Genomic DNA, 24618 nt, shown 5'->3' on the forward strand with positions numbered 1-24618 from the left:
CGCATTTGAGGACTAAATTAGGGATTGCACAGGGGTGGACATAGGGGTATTATACGCCAGTGATTCCCAAACAGGGTGCCTCCAGCTGTTGCTAAATTCCCAGCATGCCTGGACAGTCAGTGGCTGTCCGGAAATGCTGGGAGTTGTTGTTTTGCAACAGCTGGAGGCTCCGTTTTGGAAACACTGCCATACAATACGTTTTTCATTTTTATTGGGGGGACAGTGTAAGGGGATGTATATGTAGTGTTTTACTCTTTATTAGGTGTTAGTGTAGTGTAGTGTTTTTAGGGTACATTCGCACTGGCGGGTTACGGTGAGTTTCTCGCTAGAAGTTTGAGATACGGCGAAAAATTTGCCGCAGCCCAAACTTGGAGCAGGAAACTTACTGTAAGCCTGCCCGTGTGAATGTACCCTGTACGTTCACATGGGGGGGGGGGCAAACCTCCAGCTGTTCCAAAACTACAACTCCCAGCATGTACTGATCGCCGAAGGGCATGCTGGGAGATGTAGTTATGCAATAGCTGGAGGTACGCAACTACAACTCCCAGCATGCCGAGACAGCTGATTGCTGTTTGGACATGCTGGGATTTGCAGTTTTGCATCTGTTGGACTACAGTTTTAGAGACCACTGCAAAGTGATCTCCAAACTGTGGACCTCCAGCTGTTGCAAAACTACAATTCCCAGCATGCCCTGACAGCAAACAGTTGTTTGAGCATGCTAGGAGTTGTAGTTTTGCAAGATCTGGAGGGCTACAGTTTAGGGACCACTATATAGTGGTCTCAAACTGTAGCCCTCCAGCTGTTGCAAAACTACATATTCCAGCATGCCCAAACAGCAGTCTGGGCATGCTGGGAGTTGTAGTTTTGCAACATCTGGAGGGCTACAGTTAGAGACCACTGTATAATGGTCTCAAACTGTACCCTCCAGATGTTGCTAGGCAACTCACCGGCTTCCGTCGGATCCAGCCGCACGTCATCGCCGCCCGCCGATCTCCGTCGCCTGCAGCCTCCGACGCCCGCCCGGATCGGTAAGTGGATCTTCGGCGCCGGTCCCCGTCGTTTCCCCGTCCTGCCCCGCCTATTGTGGGAGGGCAGGACGGGGAAAACGAAAGTAAACCCCCCCGCCCCCGATCTGCTATTGGTGGTCGCGTCTAGACCACCAATAGCAGGGATAGGAGGGGTGGCACCCGTGCCACCTCACTCCTATCGCTTCAGGGGGATCGTGGGTGTCTTAGACACCCGCGATCCCCCTTACATTGCGGGTCACCGGGTCACTATAGACCCGTAATGACCCGGAATCGCGCAAATCGCAAGTGTGAATTCACTTGCGATTTGCCGCGATCGCCGACATGGGGGGGTCTGATGACCCCCCTGGTCATTTGCACGGGATGCCTGCTGAATGATTTCAGCAGCCATCCCGCTCCGATCCCCGCCCGGCGCACGGCGGGGACTAAAACTGCCCATGACGTAAATGTACGTCCCTGGTCCTTAAGACCCAGGGTGTCGGGACGTACCGTTACGTCATGGGTCCTGTAGGGGTTAAAGAAGGGACATTGATGGAGACCCAAAATGTACTCCAATTTGCAGGTCTAGAAACAGTGAAAAATCCATGCTATGGAGGAGATTGGCATAAAATGTTGCTGTGAGCAGAAGAAATATGGATTCTAAGTTGCGAAGCGTTTTTCTACAGTATTCCTCGAGGTTATATATATTTTTGGGGGCCTCTTTATAGTAAGATGTCCTTTTCTGCTTGTCTAGCTATATAAATAAGTTAGCTTGTTCTAGAGGAGGGACTTTCATTTTTTCTCAGATTATGTTCTTATGTAATTGTATGGTAATTTATCATTATTATATGGTATTGTAAATATTTTTTGTAAGTGGGTTAGCACTGAACCTTAAACTTCTATGTAGTGTGTGTTGCGGTGCTTGCTCAGGTTCGGACAGAGTACAAACCCCACCACACGTGTCTCAAGGAAGTGATGTTTTTTTTATCAGTTACCATGGCCCAGTAGCTCATGACGTAGAAAAGTTAGGGCCAATCCTGCAACCTATATTACAGTTCATGAAATGGACTGTGTGTAACTCTGAGCACTGCAAGGAACTGATTTTCCAAGTGAACTGTAAGTGGCACAGTAGTTTACTGGACTGAGGGCTGAAGCCTTAGCATAGGGAGAGTCAGTGCTGGTATATTTATCTATATGAAGCATGACTTTTATTAGAGAATTTTCAAGGCACGTTATGTGACCTCTGCAGAAGTCACAGTACAAGGTGAGAAGAAAGGGGAGCTGTGATTATCACCTATTGTGAATGGTCAAATCAAGTCTTATCTATATATTGAAGTCAGCTTTTACTGTAATCCTGCCCTTGATGGTAAGGAGGAGACTGCTGAAAAAGTTTCTCTACAAAACATAAAGTATCATTTTACTATTAGGTATAGTGGCCAAATTGCAAGAATTTGTTATTTTATAATCTAAAATTACCAAAAAGGCTTGAAAAATATGTTTAACATAAAAATATGTCATATTTTGATGGTACATGAAAATATATTTTCTAAAAATTACAGTCAATAAGCCACCTAAACAGCTAAAATACCTGCAGAATCTGTTTCCTGATTCCTCCCCACAGAATGTCCATGGCATTTGGGAGGGGCTGCCAGCAAGGAATAGGGAGAAGACAAATAAAATAAAAGGAAATGGATGCATTAAAGTTAAGGCATTTTCATATGGGCAACATCATGTGCTCGTAGTACATTTTATGTGCCCAACTAGCAAATCAAGTCATTTGTGTAGTTCTCTCTCTCTCTCTAGATTATATATATATATATATATATATATATATATATATATATATATATATATAGATAGATAGAGATAGAGAGACTGACACTCTATCCTCACAATGGATACATTTATATTGAATCTAGATGCTTCAAACAGTCTGCCTTTCTGGTCTACATATAGTTCAGTAAACTGTATTTGAAGATCTAAGGGCCCATTTTACATCATGTTTTGGCCACATCACCAGTATACATACATAGTATACTATAGCGTTCTCTCAGCTGATCCACAGTTTAATGGACAGGACATGATCTAAAAGTGATCATTCTCCATCTATTTCCCAAAGTGCACTGTGTCCTCCTGTGTGCACTGTGTACACTCAAATGCATGGTCTGCCGGCCTTCTGAGTACATATGTGTCAATATTACTCTACATCCGATCCTTAAAAAAACGTATTTGGCTGATTGTATGCCATGGGATCTTGAAATATACAGGTGGTCTGTGGGCAAAACTTGATGTCAATGGGAACAACACAGATTCTTGTCAGAAAAGATGTCCAGCGAAACAGAATTTCTCACTTATCCCCAGGGACCCCGTAACTCCTGTAATGACTTGTCGCATCCAGCACAGAAGCTGGTAGAAGCACGCCCCCTTCATTCATCTCTATGGGAGAGGTGTAGATGAATGAAGGGGGCGTGTTTCGACCAGCTTTTGTACTGGGTATGACACGCATTAGAGGAGAATATGCCGGGGCAGGTAGGGGACATGTGTAAAGGGGATACGTTTTTTTCCGCCACATATCTCCTTTAAAGGGGTACTCCGGCCCTAAGGCAGCACACGGGGGCAGAGTCGTGATGTCACGATACTGCGGCCTGTAGTCGTGACCCGGCAGACTCTGAGGCTGCAGCGCTGCGTGCAGCTTCCACAGGTGGGTGCTGCATACGAGATTATGGGGGTCCCCAGCGGCGAGACCCCCGTGATCAGACATCTTATCCCCTATCTTTTGGATAGGGGATAGGATGTCTTCGGGCCGGAGTACCCCTTTAAGGATGCAGCTTTTTATTTTGTCATTTCTGCATTCTGAAAATATAAAGTTTTCTAATTTTTCCATTAACTGATGCATTATCTGTAGTTCAACAGAATTCAAATGTATCAGTATTTCTGAAAATGTACTGCATATCCCCATGTGTCTGTATTGTTTTAATAATCTGTTGCCCTTGGTTACGACCCACTTAGACTGTCACACATGCTCATTTTAAGTGCAGTCCCCGAAGGTATTATCAGTTGGCCTCCACTATGCATGTGGGAAAGTAAGTGCACTGTAAGTGCAGGAACAGCATCATTGAGCACAGAAGGAAGTGATCAGATTCATGGGGCAGAAAACAATATAGTCATGGGGCAGAAAACAATATAGTCATGGGGCAGAAAACAATATAGTCATGGGGCAGAAAACAATATAGTCATGGGGCAGAAAACAGTATAGTCATGTGAGCTACTTTACTTGAAATGAGTACATCTGTACTCATTTACATTAATGTATGTGGTACATATCTGATTTTCCAACTTTCCTTTGTATGAAAACCCCTTCAATACAGTAAGTATTAACTAACAATAAAAAATAAATAATTGATAAGTTTTCTTCCTACTGAAGGGATTTCTGGAGTCAGCGTTAACTCTTTCTATTCCTCACCTTCTTACACACCTTTTTTTAACCATTGCCAGAGCTATATGGAGAGCTTTTTTGTGGGACAAGTTGTACTGGAAAGAGTTAAAATTCTGTCATTGTTTTATATTGGGGTAAAAACTACATTTAATTTTATTCTGCAGGTCACTTCAATTACAGCAATATTAAAAACTTACAAATTAGTTTTAGTAATGTTTAACTACTTTTCTGGCACTTTCTTTGCCTCTCAGACAGCATTCACCATGCAGTATAAATACAAACGGGCCCAAAAATATGCCTGTTTCATGAGGATTAACCAACAGATGCACAGTTCATATCAAGCTTTTTAAAGGGTACCTCTCATCAAATAAACTTTTGATATATTTTAGATTAATGAATGTTGAATAACTTTCCAATAGCATGTTAATGAAAAATATGCTTCTTTCTATTGTATTTTTCCCGATCAGTCCTGTCAGCAAGCATTTCTGACTCATGCTGGAGTCCTAAACACTCAGAGCGGCCAGCCTGCTTTGTTCACAGCCAAACAGGCTGTGAACAAAGCAGGCTGGCAGCTCTGAGTGTTCTCCTTTGTGAACAAAGCAGACTGGCAGCTCATAGTGTTTAGGACTCCAGCATGAGTCTGAAATGCTTGCTGCCAGGACTGGTAGGGAGACCCCAAGTGGTCATTTCTTCAAAGTGGAAAATTAAATAGAAAGAAGCATATTTTTTAATAACATGCAATTGTAAAGTTATTCTGCATACATTAATCTATAATATATCAAACGTTTTTTTGATGAGAGGTACCCTTTAAACTCTTTTTTAGGGCATGTTCCCACATGCCGTATTTTGCTGCTTATTTTCTGCTGCGTATTTTCTTTCCCTTTGAAGTAAATGGGTAGCAAAATCAGCTGCGTATTAAATTGCTACCCATTGACTTTAATGAGAAAGAAAATATGCAGCAGAAAATACGGCATGTGGGAACATGCTCTTAAAGAAAAAAATGTTTCTCCATACAACCTAACCAGCACTATGACATAAATATATGTAAAATGGTCAGAAAGGGTTAAGGAGTATATCCATTATGAAACTAACTTAAGAAATTATATAATGAACAATGTTAGCAGGTGAAAAAGTCCAGATCTAGAGTACCAGGCTCCTATGTGGTGCACTGTCATTGGTTACTTAAAAAAAACAAAAAAAAACACAATGTAGTTAAGTAACCAGACCAATATAAAATGTTACCTTCCTATGAAAACAAAAAATTCCAAGTAAACCAGGACCAAAAATGTATATAATGTATATGGAACATGGAAATGACATTATTCCCATTAATGTTAGTACTCACATGAGTTGTGCCTACGGCGAAAGTTCTTGGGCTGGTTAACACCTTCACTGTGTCTGTCCACGTAACTTTTTGAGCATGGCTGTGGGGAAGTGCCTACAGTATCATTGCTCCTCGCATCTGATCTACGGGGGATGTTCTGTGCATTACTTGTCTCTATTGGCCTTTGCTTTGCTGTGCCATTAATGTAGTCTGTAGTCATACCAGTTGTGTTTTCAGGGAACTGGTTATTTGTTTGCCTTCTGCTATCTACAGGTAGCTCCAAAATCTTCAGCTCTACAATGTCCCCTGCCCTAGACGAGAAAATAATGATCTTGTTATTAAACATGTCCACAAGGTTGAGGTTCCCCACGTCATATTTGCAATCCTTTACCTGTTTCACCCTGGTAACTTTAATTGTACTATACGGTACTTTTCATTGTCATAACATTCCAGGTATTGTGCTGTTCATTTCTTATATTTTATGTATTACACATATCACAATTTTATATTACATATCTTATTTATTATAACCATCAAACGATGAAGCTTTATTGAAGATTCATGTAATACAAACACAGTATAGAAACATGGGTAAGAACAAAGGATCCGCAGATCCAACAATAAACAAACATTCCAGGTTTGCATAGTCAGATAGTAATATAAAATCCACGGAGCGGGTTCCCCGCATCAAATACAAAGAACATGAAAGGACTCGTGGCATTCAGGTGAGTAGTGACATCATTTAAACAAAACATACATACTCCCCCCAACCCCCCCCCCCCCCCCCGGCAGACCCCGGCAAGCCTCAATAAAGCGTAAAGGTATGGGACATGTTGGGACAGTATGAGGAGGCTAACCATGGTTCCCACAGAGTATTAAAGCCCTCTACCCGATCTTCTATCTTATTTATTATATTATATCTTTATACCTAACAATTATTTTTAGAAATGACTCACTTTAGTCTTTTTTTCCATAAATAGTACAAATTGTGATAAGATAATAGCTGAACATTGTGATTTCATAAAAAAAAAAAACATCTGAAAAACAATGAAAGGAAATCACTGCATCTAGTTGAAGGCCCGACCAGAGAAAATGACAATCAGGTGTACACACACACATTTTGGACACTTTTCTCATTCAGTTGATAGAAGGAAGCTTGAACATGATGAAATCATTTCTCAGGATGCTATGTATCTTGCAGCACAACAATAAGAGCTTAAAGGGGTATTCCGGGCAAAAACATCTTGAAAGGATAGGGGATAAGATGTCTGATCACGGGGGGCCCGCCACTGGGACCCCCGGCGATCTCCCTGCAGCAGCCTGCATTCTATGCGTAGCTGCATCTGAAGTTTCGGAAACCTCCGGGCTTCCGAGACAGGGACGTGACGTCACGCCACACCCCCTCCATTCATGTCTATGGGAGGGGGCGTTGCGGCCGTTACGCCCCCTCCCATAGAAATGAATGGAGGGGGCGTGGCGTGACGTCCCAGTCTCGGAAGCCCGGCGGTTTCCGAAGCTTCAGACGCGGGCTGCTGCAGGGAGATTGTGGGGGGTCCCAGCAGCGGGCCCCCCCTGATCAGACATCTTATCCCCTATCCTTTCGATAGGGGATAAGATGTTTTTGCCCGGAATACCCCTTTAAGCTTCTATTCTGTAAAGGCTTATCAACATAACTACATAGCCAGCAAAAAGACCACATCTCAATCCATTTGAGGGGGGGAAAAAAATTAACTGGTCCTTGACAAGGTTGATATAGAACAATTTTTTAATTTTAGAGAATTCTATGCCCAATATTATTTAGGCATCACAAAAGCCTCTCTTCAATCTGGAAAAACACATGCTATAAATGATTTCCTTTAATTTCATGGAACCAGAATGTTCAGCTATTAAACCTTGCTTAAGGTCATATTTGTAATTTATTTATATTTGCTATGAAATAAGAAAGCTGGGTATACATCATCTGAGGGAGACCACTATCGCTGCAGGAGTCCTCTGATTTTGGGTCTAAAGGGGTATTCCAATTTATATATATATATATATATATATATATATATATCTCTCTCAACTTTCTCCGTAAATTACTTCTATTAAAAAATCTTAATCCTTCCAATAATTATCAGCTGCTGAAGTTGAGTTGTTCTTTTCTGCCTGGCAACAGTGCTCTCTGCTGACATCTCTGCTTGTCTAGGGAACTGCGCAGGGCAGAAGAGGTTTGCTATGGGGATTTGCTTCTACTCTGGACAGTTCCCAAGACAGGTGTCATCAGAGAGCACTTAGATAGAAAAGAACAACACAACTTCAGCAGCTCATAAGTACTGAAAGGATTAAGATTTTTTAATAAAAGTAATTTACAAATCAGTTTAACTTTCTGGGGCCAGTTGATATATATATATATATATATATATATATATATATATATTTTTTATTTTTTTTTTTAGTTTTTTTTTGGAATACCCCTTTAAAGGAGTATGTTGTTATCTGCAATTCACTTCTGTGCATATTGTCAAAGAGGTGTTCGCAAGTCCCTGAAGGTTGGAACGCCTCATTGCTCTCCCTCCTATCCATGTTCCTGCCTGATTGAAAGTAAGCTCTCAGAATCTGCAATGGGGACCCCAAACAGAACCACAAACAGAAATGTGAAAAGAAAGCATCCTTGCTCGAGTGCATTTACCACCATACACCCCCCCCCCCCCCCCCCCACACACACAGAAGAAAAAAAGAACGAAGTGCAGGTTTGCCAACAGTTTTACAAAAAGTATATTACTATACCTAAAGAGTGTGCATTATGAAGGGTAGCAAGAAATTGGATAAAATAAAAAAGGGAGTAGAGATACGGGATCAGACCACAGTTTGTGGTCTGTATCCAAGGAGGCCCGTAGATCTGATTTCTTATAAAAGTGGTTTCATTTTTATATAGACATAAATAGAATCTAAGGTAAATAAAAACACACAAAAAAGGGTATATAATACAAATGCTACATTTGTTATACAAAAAAAAAGTCTGTGTCTAACTTATACATGGGCATAATCTTAGCCAGGTCTTGGCTAACAACAACACACTGAAACAGTAGATAAACAGCAACCGATTCCGCCGTGATGCCCTACTTATTAGGGGTGTGAATCGCCAAGAATTTGGCGATACGATTCTAGAGGGTTAATAGCCAGCCGCAGCGATCGCCGCATGCTGGCTATTAGTGGCGGCCCCCAGCTACTGAGAACAGCTGGGGGCTGCAGAGTATGGAGCGGGCAGTAGTCCGGAGCCGGCTCCATACACCCCTCTGAGCGCCGCATGCTGGATATTAGCGGCGGTGATTTTTTTCTTACATCCCTACTACTTATACACCCTCACTTTCCATAAAAAAAAGTTAGAATTGGCCTCTTTTGTAGAAGTGTACCTCCACTCTAGAAGTAATACATTTGTTCCCTACTCTCCTATCCATTTCCCCAGTCATCAATGCAGGCTCACCAGTTTCCTAGTAGGCACTTTCCCAATATGCAAGGCATTCCATCCCCAGTTGCAGAGTAGCTACAGCAACCCCCACCACAGTAGTCAAAACATATCTTCTTCCCCACTTCCGCAGTAACTAGGCAACTTGTTTATCATTAGTGTACATAGTAAAGACACAAGTACACAAGTGAAAAGTCATCCAAACCTGCCTGATTCTTCTATCTTCCTCGTAGATAAGCTGCCACCAGAGGGGTCTAGACGCAGCTTTTTTTAGTCTCCCTGTTAGGCTCCTTTCACACTATATGTTGCTCCATTTCAAAGACCTGTTACAATGTGCCGTTAAGAAAACCCTTAAAAATAATCCCATTCAAGTCTATGGGATTTTTTGATTATCCGTTATCACTCGTTATAGCCGTTATGCATAACAGACGTTATTTGTGATGGGAGAAAAAAACAATACATGCACTAATTTTTCTCCCGTCACAAATAACATTGGTTATTCATAATGGGCTATAATGGTTGATAGCGGATAATCAAAAAATTCCATAGACATGAATGGGATTTAAACGGACGGTTTTCTTAACGTGACATTGTAACGGGTCTTTAAAACGAAGCAACATATAGTGTGAAAGGAGCCTTAAAAACACATGTACATTCAAACAACAGCTATTGACGGTGTATGAGTACCTTCTTTATACCCCCTTCAATGTACTCAGTAAACACAGCAGGACAAGCCTCTCTTGTACTCTCACTTTTCACTGTAATATCACCAAGGTCTCCCTAACCTGTGTAAGGTTGTTGATGCAGTGGAAGTCCTCTTTTTACCAGAAGTATTGCCCAGATGGCTAAGACAATTATCCATCGCTGTTGGAATTCACCCGACCCCCCACCCTCATGTTGAAGGACTTGTTTGCTGAAATCACCCGTTCTCCATCACTCCCAATGACGAGCATCGCCAATATCGGGCCCATGAGTTGTCGCCCCTTCGTTTCTTTGGTTTTTCTAGAGTTTGTCACCGGCCACTTGGCCCTTTTTTTTTCCCCATCTCCTTTTACTACTAGCCCTGTGGTCGGGGTTCCCCATGGTCTTCTCTTTTTGCTTGCTTTCCTTTTTTCTTTCTTTTCCTTCCTACTCCTTTTTCTTTCCTTTCTTCTCTTTCTCTATTATTTGTTCTGGTGATTATTATTCTCTTGTATGCATGGTCTTTGGATGGATGGATGGATGGATGGAAGGCCCAACCACTTGCTTGTTCTGCACTTGTGCTGTACCATTTGGTCAGCCTATTGCATTTGCCAGTTGGGTTTTCCTTGTTTGCCTATTCTGCCATTGTTATTGCCAGGATATTGTTACTATGCTCTTGTTTCTCCGTTGAGTGATTTATGTTGTCACAAAATTGGCGTATTTCTATCTCATGTCGCAGTGCACTTGTTGGAACTAACAAGTCATTGTGTTCTGCACATATTTCTCCTTGTTTATTGTTGTACATATTTTTATTATTCTGTTCTGAATAAACATTTTTTTGAATTTGAAAAAACATCTCCTGATATGTGACAAGGCAAGATTAGTTTTTTTTTCTTTGCTGCAGAAACAGTGCTGATATCCACAGCAAAAACAATGTTGTGTCTTACTTGCGGTTACACTCCAAAGCTCCTTTTAAAAGACAAGGGAGCCTCAGGGCTGGCCCACAGGCCTGGCTGTGTGCACAGGCCCTAAGAATTCCCTTGGACACAAATTTTGTTCTGCTTTTCCTCTTGGCCAAAAAAAAAACAAAAAAAACACTATGTGTATTAGTATAGGTGTTTTTATCTGGCACAACAGCTTGTGTGATTCTAGCTTAAATGTGTGCCACACAAAGGCTAAATTTCTACTTGTGTTTTTGTGCTGCGTTTTTTGGGATTAAAAAAACGCACGAAAAAACGCCAGTGCAATGTCCTGCGTCTGGCGTTTTTTTCTGGCGTTTTTTCATTTGTGTGGAAATTGCACCTTGGCAGTTTTTTTTTTAGTACCCAAAATTTGTTGGGTACCAAAAAAAAAAAAAGGATGCAGCAGTGATGGAAAAAATTTTATTAAACGAAATGTGTATATTTTATAACAATATTTTTATTATTTTTTAATAAAGTGTGTGCGTTTCACTTTTTTTCCTCTATTTTTTTAATTTTTTAGGAAGTACTACTACTCCCAGCATGGAACACACTGATGGGAGTAGTAGTACCTGTACTATAGACATATCGCTCCGGGTGTCAGTCCTGACACCCAATGCGATTGTCCATAATATAGCAGAGATACGGCTCTATACAGCGCTTGAATCTCTGCTCTGAACTCCGGCCAGTGATGTGAATAGAACATCATTCATATTTTCTACCCAGAGCTGTGATTGGCCGGATGGTTGCAGCCAATCACAGCTCTGAGGGAAATATGAATGAGTGAGTGGCCGGAGTACAGAGCAGAGATGCGAGCGCTTTATACAGCCGCTCCGCATCTCTGCTATAGACAGGACGATCGCAGCGGATGTCAGTAGTGATACCCGCTGTGATCTGTTCTTACCTGCAGGTACTACTACTCCCAACATGGAGTACACTCTGCTCCATACTGGGAGCTGTAGTATCTGCATTAATAGACAGATTGCAGCGAGTGTAATTTCTGACAACCGCTGCGATCTGTCTATTAATGCAGGTACTACAGCTCCCAGCATGGAGCAGAGTGTACTCCATGTTGGGAGTAGTAGTACCTGCAGTTAAGGAAAGATCACAGCGGATGTCACTACTGACACCCGCTGTGATCCTACTGTATAATGTATAGATGCGGCCGCTCTTCTATGGTCCCCTGCACTGATGTATATTTACACATTTTCATATATCCCACAGAGAGCTGTGATTGGTTGGAACCATCTGGCCAATCACAGCTCTCTGCGGGAAATATGAATAGGTGCATAGGTGTATATATATATACACACACACGGCAGTGCAGGGGACCATAGAAGAGCGGCCGGCCGCATCGATAAATTATACAGGAGGATCGCAATGGGCGATCTGTCAATTAGCACAGGTACTACTACTCCCATCATGGAACAGTGTGTTCCATGCTGGGAGTAGTAGTACTACCTAAAAAAAAATTACAAATAAAGAAAAAAGTAAAAAACACACACATACTACATTTTTATTATTGACGGCTACATTTTTAGGTCCCCGCCCGCCCACATAAATTGATCTCTGTTTAAAAAGTAATAAAAATGTTGTTATAAAAAAGATATACAATTTTTTCCATCACTACTGTATTTTTTTTTTTATTTTTTAATGGTACCCTACAAAATTTTATTCAAAAAAGGTATCTCCATCACTTTTTTGGATCGCTAAAGTCCAAAAAAGAATGATAACCGCCTGTAAAAACGCCAAATTTTAAACCCACATATCGTTTTTCTTGGCGTTTTTTCACTCCCATAGACTTCTATGGGAGAAAAACGCCACAATTTTGCTATTAAAAAATAAATAAATAAAAATAAAAAAAAATCGCCAATTGCTCAACATGCTGCGATTACCAACAATCTGAAAAACGCCAAAAAAGAGTGAATAAACGCCAACAGGATTAAAAAAAACTCCAAAGTGAAAAACGCCAAGTGGAATAAGAATTTTGCGATTTCTCATTTATTTACAGCTAACATCTGGCCACAGCGTTTTTTGGCAAAAAAAAATGCCATCCGGCAGAATTGACGTTTTTCAAAAAATAAACCAAGTAGAAACTTCGCCAAAGGATGATAAATTTCCCCAAAGATGCTTGAATAAATGCAAAAAAATCAAAGGAAGCCAATTCATATCAAATGCTAAAACAAACAAAAAAATATTAAAAACAAAACAATAGAATTTTTTTTTTAATTATGGGACATAATAGATGCTTCCTGGTATATTTTTGTATTTCCATTTGGCTCCATTCACAATTATAAAGTAGGTTATATCCATCATGGTATTCTGATGTATATTGCAGCATACTCCGGCTCTGTTCATTGATTTTAACTCCTACAGGACCCATGACATACCACTACGTCATGACACCCTGGGTCTTAAGGACCCATGACGTACCAGTACGTCCGTGGGAATTCCGGTCCCCACCGCATGCCAGGCAGGGACCGGGGTGACTGCTGATATTGATCAGCAGGCACCCCACGCAAATGCCCAGGGGGGTCATCACACCGGCGATTTGCGGCTTTTCCAGGTCAGACGGAAAATAAGGGGGATCGGGGTTGTCCAAGACACCCACGATCCCCCTGCTATTGGTCGTATAGAAGAGACGACCAATAGCAGATCAGGGGCGGGGGGGGGGGGTTAACTTTCAGTTACCCCGTTCTGCCCACCCACAATAGGTTGGGCAGAACGGGGAAACCGAGGAGGGTCAGCGCCGGAGGTCCACTTACCCATCGGCGATGGCGGTCGGCTACGGTGATCGGCAGGCGGAGATGTCGTGCGGCTGGCTCCCTGGATTCTATGGAACCCGGTGAGTTGTCTAGCAACATCTGGAGGGCTACAGTTTGAGACCGCTATACAGAACCTGAAGGTTTTCCAATCAGTGTGCCTCCAGCTGTTGCAAAAGTACAACTCCCAGCATGCACGGTCTGTCAGTACATGCTGGGAGTTGAAGTTTTTAAACAGCTGGAGGTTTGCCATGTGACACACACAGGCGAGTTTACAGTAAGTTTCCTGCTTCAAGTATGAGCTGCGCCAAATTTTTCGCCGCACCACAAACTCCTAGCGGGAAACTCACCGTAACCCGCCAGTGCGAACGTACCCTAAAAACACTACACCCACTTAATAAAGGTTAAAACACTACATATACACCCCCTTACACTGTCCCCCCGAATAAAAATGAAAAACGTATCGTACAGCAGTGTTTGCAAAACGGAGCCTCCAGCTGTTGCAAAACAACAACTCCCAGCATTTCCGGACAGCCACTGACTGTCCAGGCATGCTGGGAGTTTAGCAACAGATGGAGTTTAGGGCCCCCCCCAGTTTAAAAAAAGCCCCCCAAAATTTGAAATGCAATTTCTCCTGAGTATGGAAATACCCCATATGTGGGTGTAAAATCCTCTGCGGACGCACAACAAGGCTCAGGAGTGAGAGCGAACCATGTACATTTGAGGCCTAAATTGGTGATTTGCACAGGGGTGGCTGATTTTGCAGCGGTTCTGACATAAACGCAAAAAAAAAAAAAAAAATACCCACATGTGACCCCATTTTGGAAACTACACCCCTCACGGAATGTAATAAGTGATATAATGAGCCTTAACACGCCACAAATTTTTTGTTTTCACAAGGGAAAATAGGGAAAAAAAGCCACACAAAATTTATAACCCCATTTCTTCTGAGTTAGAACATACCCCAAATGTGGATGTAAAGTGATCTGCGGGTGCACTACATTGCTTAGAAGAGAAGGAGCGCCGTTGGGCTTTTGAAGAGAAAATCTGTCCGGAATTGAAGGCCACGTGTGTTTACAAAGCCCCTATAGTGCCAGAACAATGGACCCCACATGTGACCCCATTTTGGAAACTACACCCCTCATGTAATGTAACACGGGGTACAGTGAGAAATTACGCCCCACAGGTGTCTGACAGATTTTTGGAACAGTGGTCCGTGAAAATGAAAAATTACATTTTTCATTTGCACAGCCCACTGTTCCAAAGATCTGTCAAACGCCAGTGGGGTGTAAATACTCGCTGCACCCCTTATTAAATTCTGTGAGGGGTGTAGTTTCCAAAATGGGGTCACATGTGGGTCCACTGTTCTGGCACCACGGGGGGGCTTTGTAAAACGCACATGGCCCCTGACTTCCATTCCAAACAAATTCACTCTCCAAAAGCTCAATGGCACTCCTCCTCTTCTGAGCATTGTAGTTGGCCCGCAGAGCATTTTACGTCCTAACATGGGGTATTTACATACTCAGAAGGGATGGGGCTACACATTTTTTTTGGGGGGGGGGCATTTTCTCCCATTACCTTTTGTAAAAATGGTAAATATAGGGGGAAAAACTGCCCTTTAGGGAAAAAAAAATTCTTCATTTACACATCCGACTTTAACGAAAAGTCGTCAAACACCTGTGGGGTGTTAAGGCTCACTTGACCCCTTGTTACATGCCTTGAGGGGTGTAGTTTCCAAAATGGTATGCCATGTGGGTGTTTTTCTGCTGTTCTGGCACCATAGGGGCTTTCTAAATGCGACATGCCCCCCAAAAACCATTTCAGCAAAATTCACTCTCCAAAATCCCATTGTTGCTCCTGTCCTTCTGAGCCCTCTACTGCACCCGCCGAACACTTGACATACACATATGAGGTATTCCCTTTCTCGAGAGAAATTGGGTTACAAATTTTGGGGGACTTTTTCTCCTATTACCCCTTGCAAAAATTCAAAAACTGAATCTACGAAAACATGCGAGTGTAAAAAAATGAAGATTCAGAATTTTCTCCTTCACTTTGCTGCTATTGCTGTGAAACACCTAAAGGGTTAACACACTAACTGTTGGGGGGGGGGGGGGGGGGGAGTCAATCCACTATAGAGGCAGCCGGAGGGCTTACCTCTGCTTCCCTGGTGTCTGTGGATCTGTCATTGATAGAGCCTGACTGAATTAGGCTCTATCAGTGGATTGAAGAGCACACAGATCAATGGAGATCAATAGAACTCTATTGATCAGTATGAGGAATCTAATGACTAATAAAGTGTTAAAAAAAATTATTATAAAAGTTTAAAAGACACACATTAACCCCTTCCATATTAAAAGTTCAACCACTTTTCCTATATAAAAACATGTAAACATAATAAAGATTAACATATTTGGTATCACTGCGTGCGCAATTGTACGAACTATTAAATTATAACATTATGTATCCCATACGGTAAATGACATAAATGTAAAAAAAAAATATACCAATCAACAGAATTTATAATCTTAGAAAAACACCAATTGGGCTCTAGATATAAAAATTTTATTTTACTAGAATTTTAATCAATACACAGTGATATACAAAAAATGTATGTGCTGGGATAGGGGAACGGGGTACAGATGAGTATCTACACTAGAGGCCTTGCCTTTCTAGGAAGGGAACTCCTGTAACTAAGTGTGCATGGGGTTGGGGAAAAAGAATAACATACATATAATAAGTAAGCAGACCTCTCTTGCCAACGCGTTTAGGCCATCAGTTGTAAGGGCTCATCGGGGAGTGAGAGGAGTCCACGGTGGGATACAGAGGACAATGAACATTACAAATACAAGGCACAGATGATAGAGGCACATACAGGGTAGTAGTGTTAACAATATTAGTGAAGCGTACAATAATATCGTTACACTAATTTCGTTAATATCGTTAACACTACTACCCTGTATGTGCCTCTATCTCTGTATCACACCGTGGACTCCTGTCGCTCCCTGATGAGCCCTTACAACCGATGGGCAAAACACGTTGGCTAGAGAGGTCTGCTTACTTATTATATGTATGTTATGTTATTCTTTTTGCCCAACCCCATCCACACTCAGTACTAGATAGGCAGGGCCTCTAGTGTGGATACTCACCTGTACCCCGTTGCCCTATCCCAGCACATTTGACCTGTCTAACCACAGTGCTCTCTGCTGACACCTCTGTTCATGTCAGGAACTGTCCAGAGCAGGAAAAGTTTGCTATAGGTATTTGCTCCTGCTGGACAGTTCCTGACATGGACAGAGGTGTCAGCAGAGAGAAATGTGGTCAGACAGAAAATAAATTCAAAGAGAAAATAACTTCCTATGGAGCATACAGCAGCTGATATGTACTGGAAGGATTAAAATTTTTATATAGAAGTAATTTACAAATCTGTTTAACTTTCTGGCATCAGCTGATTAAAAAAATAAAATAAAATAAAACACGTTTTTCACCGGATTACCCCTTTAAGTATTCATCACAGATGCAGATAAAGGTGGATATCCCCTTCTATAAAACCAGCAAAAATGGTAACCCACAGTAAAGGCCTAAGCGAAAAAGTCAACTGACCTGAACGTTACCTCTGGAACGAGGCATTTGACTCCATTATGGAAGGGCTGTGTGAGTGATATAGTTTGACTGAGCTGATCAACAGCAGATACACGGCCTTGGTACATTCCAAGGGTGTCTCCACAGTTTATGGATACAATGCTCCCCAGCCAATCTCCTGCCATAGTATAGGTTTAAATTATCCAGAGGGCTGTGTCTGGAAAAGAAAAGTTTATAAATGCATTAAAAAAAAAACAGAACTTTAAAAGATCTTATAACATATTGTAAAGGCTTGATAATTAGGATATCTAGCTGCATGCCAATAATGTATTCATGGTAACAGCTTTTTTTATTTATTTTTTAGGCAAATAGTCATCAAAATCTATACCTGCATTCATCTCTTAATGTCCACATAATGTATACATGCACTTTATGAAGGTGTTAATGATGAAGTGAGCTTAGGAGCTGGGCCCGCTTCACACATTGCGGGTGCCATATGTTATTAGCAGTTGACTGTTGCAGTCTGCAGCCAGGATTGGGCTGTTAAACCCTGTGGATGCAGGTATGCCACACGTAGACATTGGTACACCTTGCACACATTGATAATGATTTGAATTTTGTATTAGGCTTTTGTCTTTATTTTGGGGTACATTTTTCGCATGTGCCATTTTGAGAAAAAATATTTCTTAATTTTTTACATACTTGTATCTCAAGTGATTTTTTAAAACTGACTTAGCAAACGTTTTTCATTGATAGTGCATGAATTCTTGCAAATATACAAAAAAACAACTGAAAAATTCTACATGGTGGGCCATTTATATGGATACACCTTAATAAAATGGGAATGGTTGGTGATATTAACTTCCTGTTTGTAGCACATTAGTATATGTGAGGGGGGAAACTTTTCAAGATGGGTGGTGATCATGGTGACCATTTTGAAGTCGGCCATTTTGAATCCAACTTTAGTTTTTTCAATAGGAAGAGGGTCATGTGACACATAAAACGTATTGGGAATTTCCCAAGAAAAACAATGACGTGCTTGGTTTTAACGTAACTTTATTCTTTCATGAGTTATTTACAAGTTTCTGACCACTTATAAAATGTGTTCAATGTGCTGCCCATTGTGTTGGATTGTCAATGCAACCCTCTTCTCCCACTCTTCACACACTGATAGCAACACCGCAGGAGAAATGCTAACACAGGCTTCCAGTATCCGTAGTTTCAGGTGCTGCAGAATGGGCAAAACAAAAATTGGAACAGGACCCTCAGTTTACGCAGAAGATTTTGTTCAGTGATGAGGCAAACTTTTATGTGAATGGTGAAGTTAACAAACAAAACCACCGCTATTGGTCTGACACTAACCCACATTGGATAGATCCCTCCAAGACTGTTGGAACACAAAAATTGATGGTATGGTGTGGTATATGGAGTACAAAGATAGTGGGGTAATTCTTCATCAATGGAAACCTCAAGGCCACTGGATATGCAAAATTGCTACATGATGATGTGTTTCCCTCTTTATGCAGTGAAGCTGGCACGTTCCCTGAGTTTTTCCAGCAAGATGGTGCACCACCACATTATGGGTGTCAGGTCCGAGCATTCCTAGATGAACAGTTTCCTGGAAAGTGGATTGGTCGTCGTGGGCAAGTTGAATGGCCCCCAAGGTCTCCCGATCTGACCCCCTTAGACTTTTATCTTTGGGGTCATCTGAAGGCAATTGTCTATGCTGTGAAGATACGAGATGTGCAGCACCTGAAACTACGGATACTGGAAGCCTGTGCTAGCATTTCTCCTGCGGTGTTGCTATCAGTGTGTGAAGAGTGGGAGAAGAGGGTTGCATTGACAATCCAACACAATGGGCAGCACATTGAACACATTTTATAAGTGGTCAGAAACTTGTAAATAACTCATGAAAGAATAAAGTTACGTTAAAACCAAGCAAATCATTGTTTTTCTTGTGAAATTTCCTATAAGTGATGTGTCACATTACCCTCTTCCTATTGAAAAAACAAAAGTTGGATTCAAAATGGCCGCCATGGTCACCACCCATCTTGAAAAGTTTCCCCCCTCACATATACTAATGTGCCACAAACAGGAAGTTAATATCACCAACCATTCCCATTTTATTAAGGTGTATCCATATAAATGGCCCACCCTGTACAAATTTACCCACCCTCTCTTACCCTATTTTAATCTCACAGTGGGAGATTCATCAAGACCTGTGCTGAGGAAATATTGACCAGTTGCCCATAGCAACCATTTGATTTTTTTTATTTTACAGATATCTTTTCCAAAATTAACGAATCTGATTGGTTGCTATGGGCAACCGGTTGACTATTCCTCTGCACAAGTTTTAATGAATCTCACCCATAGCCTATTTTAGTGTACTGCTCAAAATTAATTTTTCCACATACAGGGCTATATGAGGGCTTATTTTTGATCTGTAATTTTTATCGGTACCATTTTTCTTTTGATAGGACTTTTTATAAAAATGTTTAGGATATTCAAAAATACGCAATTTTGGACTTAGTTTTTTTTATGGGAAGAGGGGGTGATTAACCCCTTAACGACGCAGGACGTATATTTACACGTATTTATACGTATAAATTTTCCTGCATGTAGTTATGATTTTTTCCAGAAGTGCGACAAAATCAAACCTATATAAGTAGTAGGGGTGTGAATCGCCAAGAATTTGGCGATTCGATTCGAATCGCGATACCAGTGTGGCGATTCGATATATCGCGATATATCGCGATACCGTCTAGGTGACGATACATCGCGATATATCGCCCACCTGGGAGCATTCATAGATCCCAATAGACGCCGCTGTCAGCTTTGACAGCGGCGATCTAGTACTCCGGTGCTCACTTTTCTCATGTTATCCCGTCCGGGCTGCAAAATAAAATAAAACGCACTTTTCTTACCTGCCAACGAGCCCGCGGAGCTCCGGTACAGTCCGGTACAGGTGTTCGGTCCCCGGGCTGTATTCTTCTTACTTCCTGTTAGTCCGGCACGTCACATGGAGCTTCAGCCTATCACCAGCCGCAGCGATGTCCCGCCTCCGCTGGTGATAGGCTGAAGCTCCATGTGACGTGCCGGACTAACAGGAAGTAAGAAGAATACAGCCCGGGGACCGAACACCTGTACCGGAGCTCCGCGGGCTCGTTGGCAGGTAAGAAAAGTGCGTTTTATTAAAAATTCCACATCCCTAAAAGAATCGATTCAAAAATATTTTGAATCGATTCTGTATCGGCAAATGAAAAATCGCGATTATCGCGAGAATCGATTTTTTCTTACATCCCTAATAAGTAGGGTATCATTTTAACCGTATGGACCTACAGAATAATGATAAGGTGTAATTTTTACCGAAATATGCACTGCGTAGAAACGGAAGCCCCCAAAAGTTACAAAATGGCGTTTTTTTTTCGATTTTGTCGCACAATGATTTTTTTTTCCGTTTCGCCGTGCATTTTTGGGTAAAATGACTAATGTCACTGCAAAGTAGAATTGGTGACGCAAAAAATAAGCCATAATATGGATTTTTAGGTGGAAAATTGAAAGGGTTATGATTTTTAAAAGGTAAGGAGGAAAAAACGAAAGTGCAAAAACGGAAAAACCCTGAGTCCTTAAGGGGTTAAAATTATTATTAGGGAAGGGGGTTAATTTTTTTTTTTAAACACTTTTTTATTTCCCATAGGGGACTATTACATGCAATCCTTGGATTGCAAACAATGTTCAGTGCTATGCTATAACATAGCATTGATCAGCATTATCTGGGCTCGATTGCTCCAGGCTGCTCAAGGAACAAATCAAATGGAAAGGAGGCAGGTAAGGGCCATCCTCTCAGCTGATTGGGACTAGGGATGTAAGAAAAAAATCGATTCTCGCGATAATCGCGATTTTTTCATTTGCCGATACTGAATCGATTCAAAATATTTTTGAATCGATTCTTTTAGGGATGTGGAATTTTTATCTCCTGACGCCCGGAACAGCATGTCCCGGGCATCAGGAGATAAAAGTTCCACATTTGTGGAGCCGGGCAGGCCGGATCTGACACGGCGTCGCTCTGGGTGTATGGGGCGGGCTCCGACTCGTGCCCGCTCCGTACTATGCGACCCCCGGCTGATTTCAGTAGCCGGGGGCCGCCGCTAATAGCCAGCATGCGGCGATCGCCGCGGCTGGCTATTAAAGGAGTACTCCGGTGCACACTTTTCTCATGTTATGCAAAATAAAAGAAAACGCACTTTAGCTTACCTGCCAACGAGCCCCCGGAGCTCCGGTACAGGTGTTGGGTCCCCGGGCTGTATTCTTCTTACTTCCTGTTAGCCCGGCACGTCACACGGAGCTTCAGCCTATCACTGGCCGCAGCGATGTCCCGCCTCCGCTGGTGATAGGCTGAAGCTCCATGTGACGTGCCGGACTAACAGGAAGTAAGAAGAATACAGCCCGGGGACCCAACACCTGTACCGGAGCTCCGGGGGCTCGTTGGCAGGTAAGATAAAGTGCGTTTTCTTTTATTTTGCAGCCCAGACGGGATAAAATGAGAAAAGTGTGCACCGGAGTACTAGATCGCCGCTGTCAAAGCTGACAGCGGCGTCTATTGGGATCTATGAATGCTCCCAGGTGGGCGATGTATCGGGATATATCGCGATGTATCGTCACCTAGACGGTATCGCGATATATCGGGATATATCGAATCGCCACACTGGTATCGCGATTCGAATCGAATCGCCAAATTCTTGGCGATTCACACCCCTAATTGGGACACCGTGGTTTTACTGCGGTGGTCCCGATCAGCTCCGCTAAGCTGCTGGGAATGTTTTTTTCTTTCCTATTTTAGGCGCCACGATCAACTTTGATTGCGGCGTCTAAGGTGTTAATGATGGGCATCACCGCGATCGGTGATGTTCGGCATTAGACACGGGTCCGGTCGGCTGATAGTCGCCAGGACCACCCCGCTATGACACGGTGTCAGCTTGTAAGCATGCGTCATAGCAGGGGAGCGGGCGCAGGGTGTACAGGTCCTTGGAGGTTAAAGGGGTACTCTGCCCCTGGACATCTTATCAGGCTGTTGGGACCCCCTCGATCTCCAGATGGCACCCTGATATTCTAAACATTTTAGTTCAGAAGAACACTGGGTTTGGGCGGCTGTGGTCATGACGTTATGTCAAGCCCAGTCCATTCGGGTCTATGGAAGGGGGCGTGAGAGCTGTGGCCGCTCATCACACCCCTTCCCATAGGCATGAATGATGTCACAACAACGGCGGGGGAGGGTTAATTAGTCTCAGTGGCTGGACCCTCAGCAATCAGACATCTTATCCCCTATCCTTTGGATGTAGTGATACCACTTATGTTTATTTTTGTACATTATTTTTATTTAAAGAAAATTGGAAACTTACTTTTTAAAATATTTTAATCACTATTTTTCAGTCTTCATAGGGACTTATGTGCTACTGGGGGGTGTTCTGCTTCTCCAGTTTATGTGGTGCATTTTATGTCAGAAAATGCTGGAAGTTGCATTTAGTTACTAGATAACTACAACACCCAGCATGCCCTAAAGCAGCCTATGGTTGTGTGGGTGTTGCAGCATACAGTTAAGGTTATTGTGTAACATGCTGGGAGTTGTAGTTTTGGTTTGTGTCAGTTGCAGAGCCATAGTCTGTGTCAGGGAATACTGGGAATTGCAGTTAGTAACTACAACACCCAGCATGCCCTGATGCAGCCTATGGCTCTGCAGCTGACCCGAACCAAACTACAACTCCCAGCATGTTGCACTTTATAATTCTACAGTTTAGGTTATGGTGCAACATGCTGGAAGTTGTAGTTTTGGTTCGGGTGTGTTTACGTGAATCCGTGGGGCTCTTGGTTGGCAGGTGAGTATGAAGGGCGGGATTCTGGTGGTGCAATTTAGTGTGGGTGGCCAGAAGCCACTAAAAATAAATAAAATTAGATGGCACAACTGGCGGTGGCAGTGCCCCCCCCCACATCATACATACATCACAGATACATCATACACATATACACTCACACCATACATATACACACATCATACATACACCTGCCACTGGCCCCCCCAAATCATATATTACATACACACATCACACAGACATCATACACACATCCCACATACACTCACACTATACATATACACACACCGCTGCCCCCATCATACATCACACATAGACAGACATCATACACACATCATACATTACATACACATCACACATAGACAGACATCATACACACATTATACATTACATACACATCACACACAGACATCATACATTACATACACATCACACATCCACTCACACCCTACATATACAACCACCCTTCCTGTCGCTGCCGCCTGCATTCTCTGTCTCCTCACCTGAGCAGCCATGAGTGGACATCAGAGCTGTAGTCCCGGCCGGTGTGAGGTTACATGGGTTTGAAAATCTTACCTCACACTGGACGTCCTCTCCTCTCTCCCCCCCCTCACTACATGGCACTGGGTAACTGCAGCTCAGCCTATCCACACGTCAGTGAGAGCCATCAATTGTATTGTCTCAGAAAACCCCTTTAAAACATTGCTTCTCCAGTTCTGGTGAATTAACATAAGTGCATGAGGACAATGGTATGAATATATTTTTTATGAAAAAAAAATACATTAAGGTGCCTGTGTACATATAGAACTGAGAAGTATCTTACTGGTGTGCCAGATATCCACTTTCCGAAAAGATACTGGTATACCAGTTCCATATAATTTTTATATTTGGCAATTTAGATTTTATTTATACTTGTGTATAAAAACTGTTCTGGCTTAAATATTTTAATATTTGCCACTTATACGTGTATCCATTGAACTGCCATGACACATTCCTATTAATCGTCCCTATAAGACACATATTCTGCTGTTTAAAACTTGTGGTTAACCTTCCAGATGTTTCGACAGACCACTAAGGCTTTGTTAAAGGGGTTATCCAGGGAAAAATTTTTTATATATCAACTGGCTCCAGAAAGTTAAACAGATTTGTAAATTACTTCTATTAAAAAATCTTAATTCTTCCAATAGTTATTAGCTTCTGAAGTGGAGTTACTGTTTTCTGTCTAACTGCTTTCTGATGATTCACGTCCCAAGAGCTGTGCAGCTATTTTCCCCATCATGCACAGCTCCCGGGACGTGACATCATCATTGAGTAGTTAGACAGAAAACTTCAGAAGCTAATAACTATCTTAATCCTTTCAGTACTTATAAGCTTCTGAAATTAAGGTTGTTCTTTTCTGTCTAAGTGCTCTCTGATGACACCTGTCTCAGGAAACGCCCAGTTTGGAAGCAAATCCCCATAGCAAACCTCTTCTAAACTTGGTGTTTCCCGAGACACGTGTCATCAGAGAGCACTTAGACAGAAAAGAACAACCTTAACTTCAGAAGCTCATAAGTGC

The 24618-nt window shown here is 42.2% G+C and overlaps 1 protein-coding gene across 5 annotated transcripts in view; it reads right to left on the minus strand.

Moving 5' to 3' along the window:
- Positions 1-24618, minus strand: part of EDC3 (enhancer of mRNA decapping 3) — a 93758-nt gene that overhangs the window by 52106 nt on the left and 17034 nt on the right. For 3 of the 5 annotated variants that reach the window (XM_056572672.1, XM_056572673.1, XM_056572674.1), the window contains 3 exons: positions 17215-17410; positions 5786-6075; positions 2593-2649 (listed from right to left, as the gene is read on the minus strand). In XM_056572672.1, the coding sequence (XP_056428647.1) occupies positions 2593-2649; positions 5786-6075; positions 17215-17378 (511 nt within the window). In that variant the 5' untranslated portion in view covers positions 17379-17410. Of the gene's footprint in view, positions 1-2592; positions 2650-5785; positions 6076-17214; positions 17411-24618 lie in introns of those variants that run through there. The other 2 variants (XM_056572676.1, XM_056572675.1) reach the window with 2 other exon arrangements.

Source organism: Hyla sarda, chromosome 4 (assembly GCF_029499605.1).
Source record: "Hyla sarda isolate aHylSar1 chromosome 4, aHylSar1.hap1, whole genome shotgun sequence".
In the NCBI taxonomy this organism is placed as follows: domain Eukaryota; kingdom Metazoa; phylum Chordata; class Amphibia; order Anura; family Hylidae; genus Hyla; species Hyla sarda.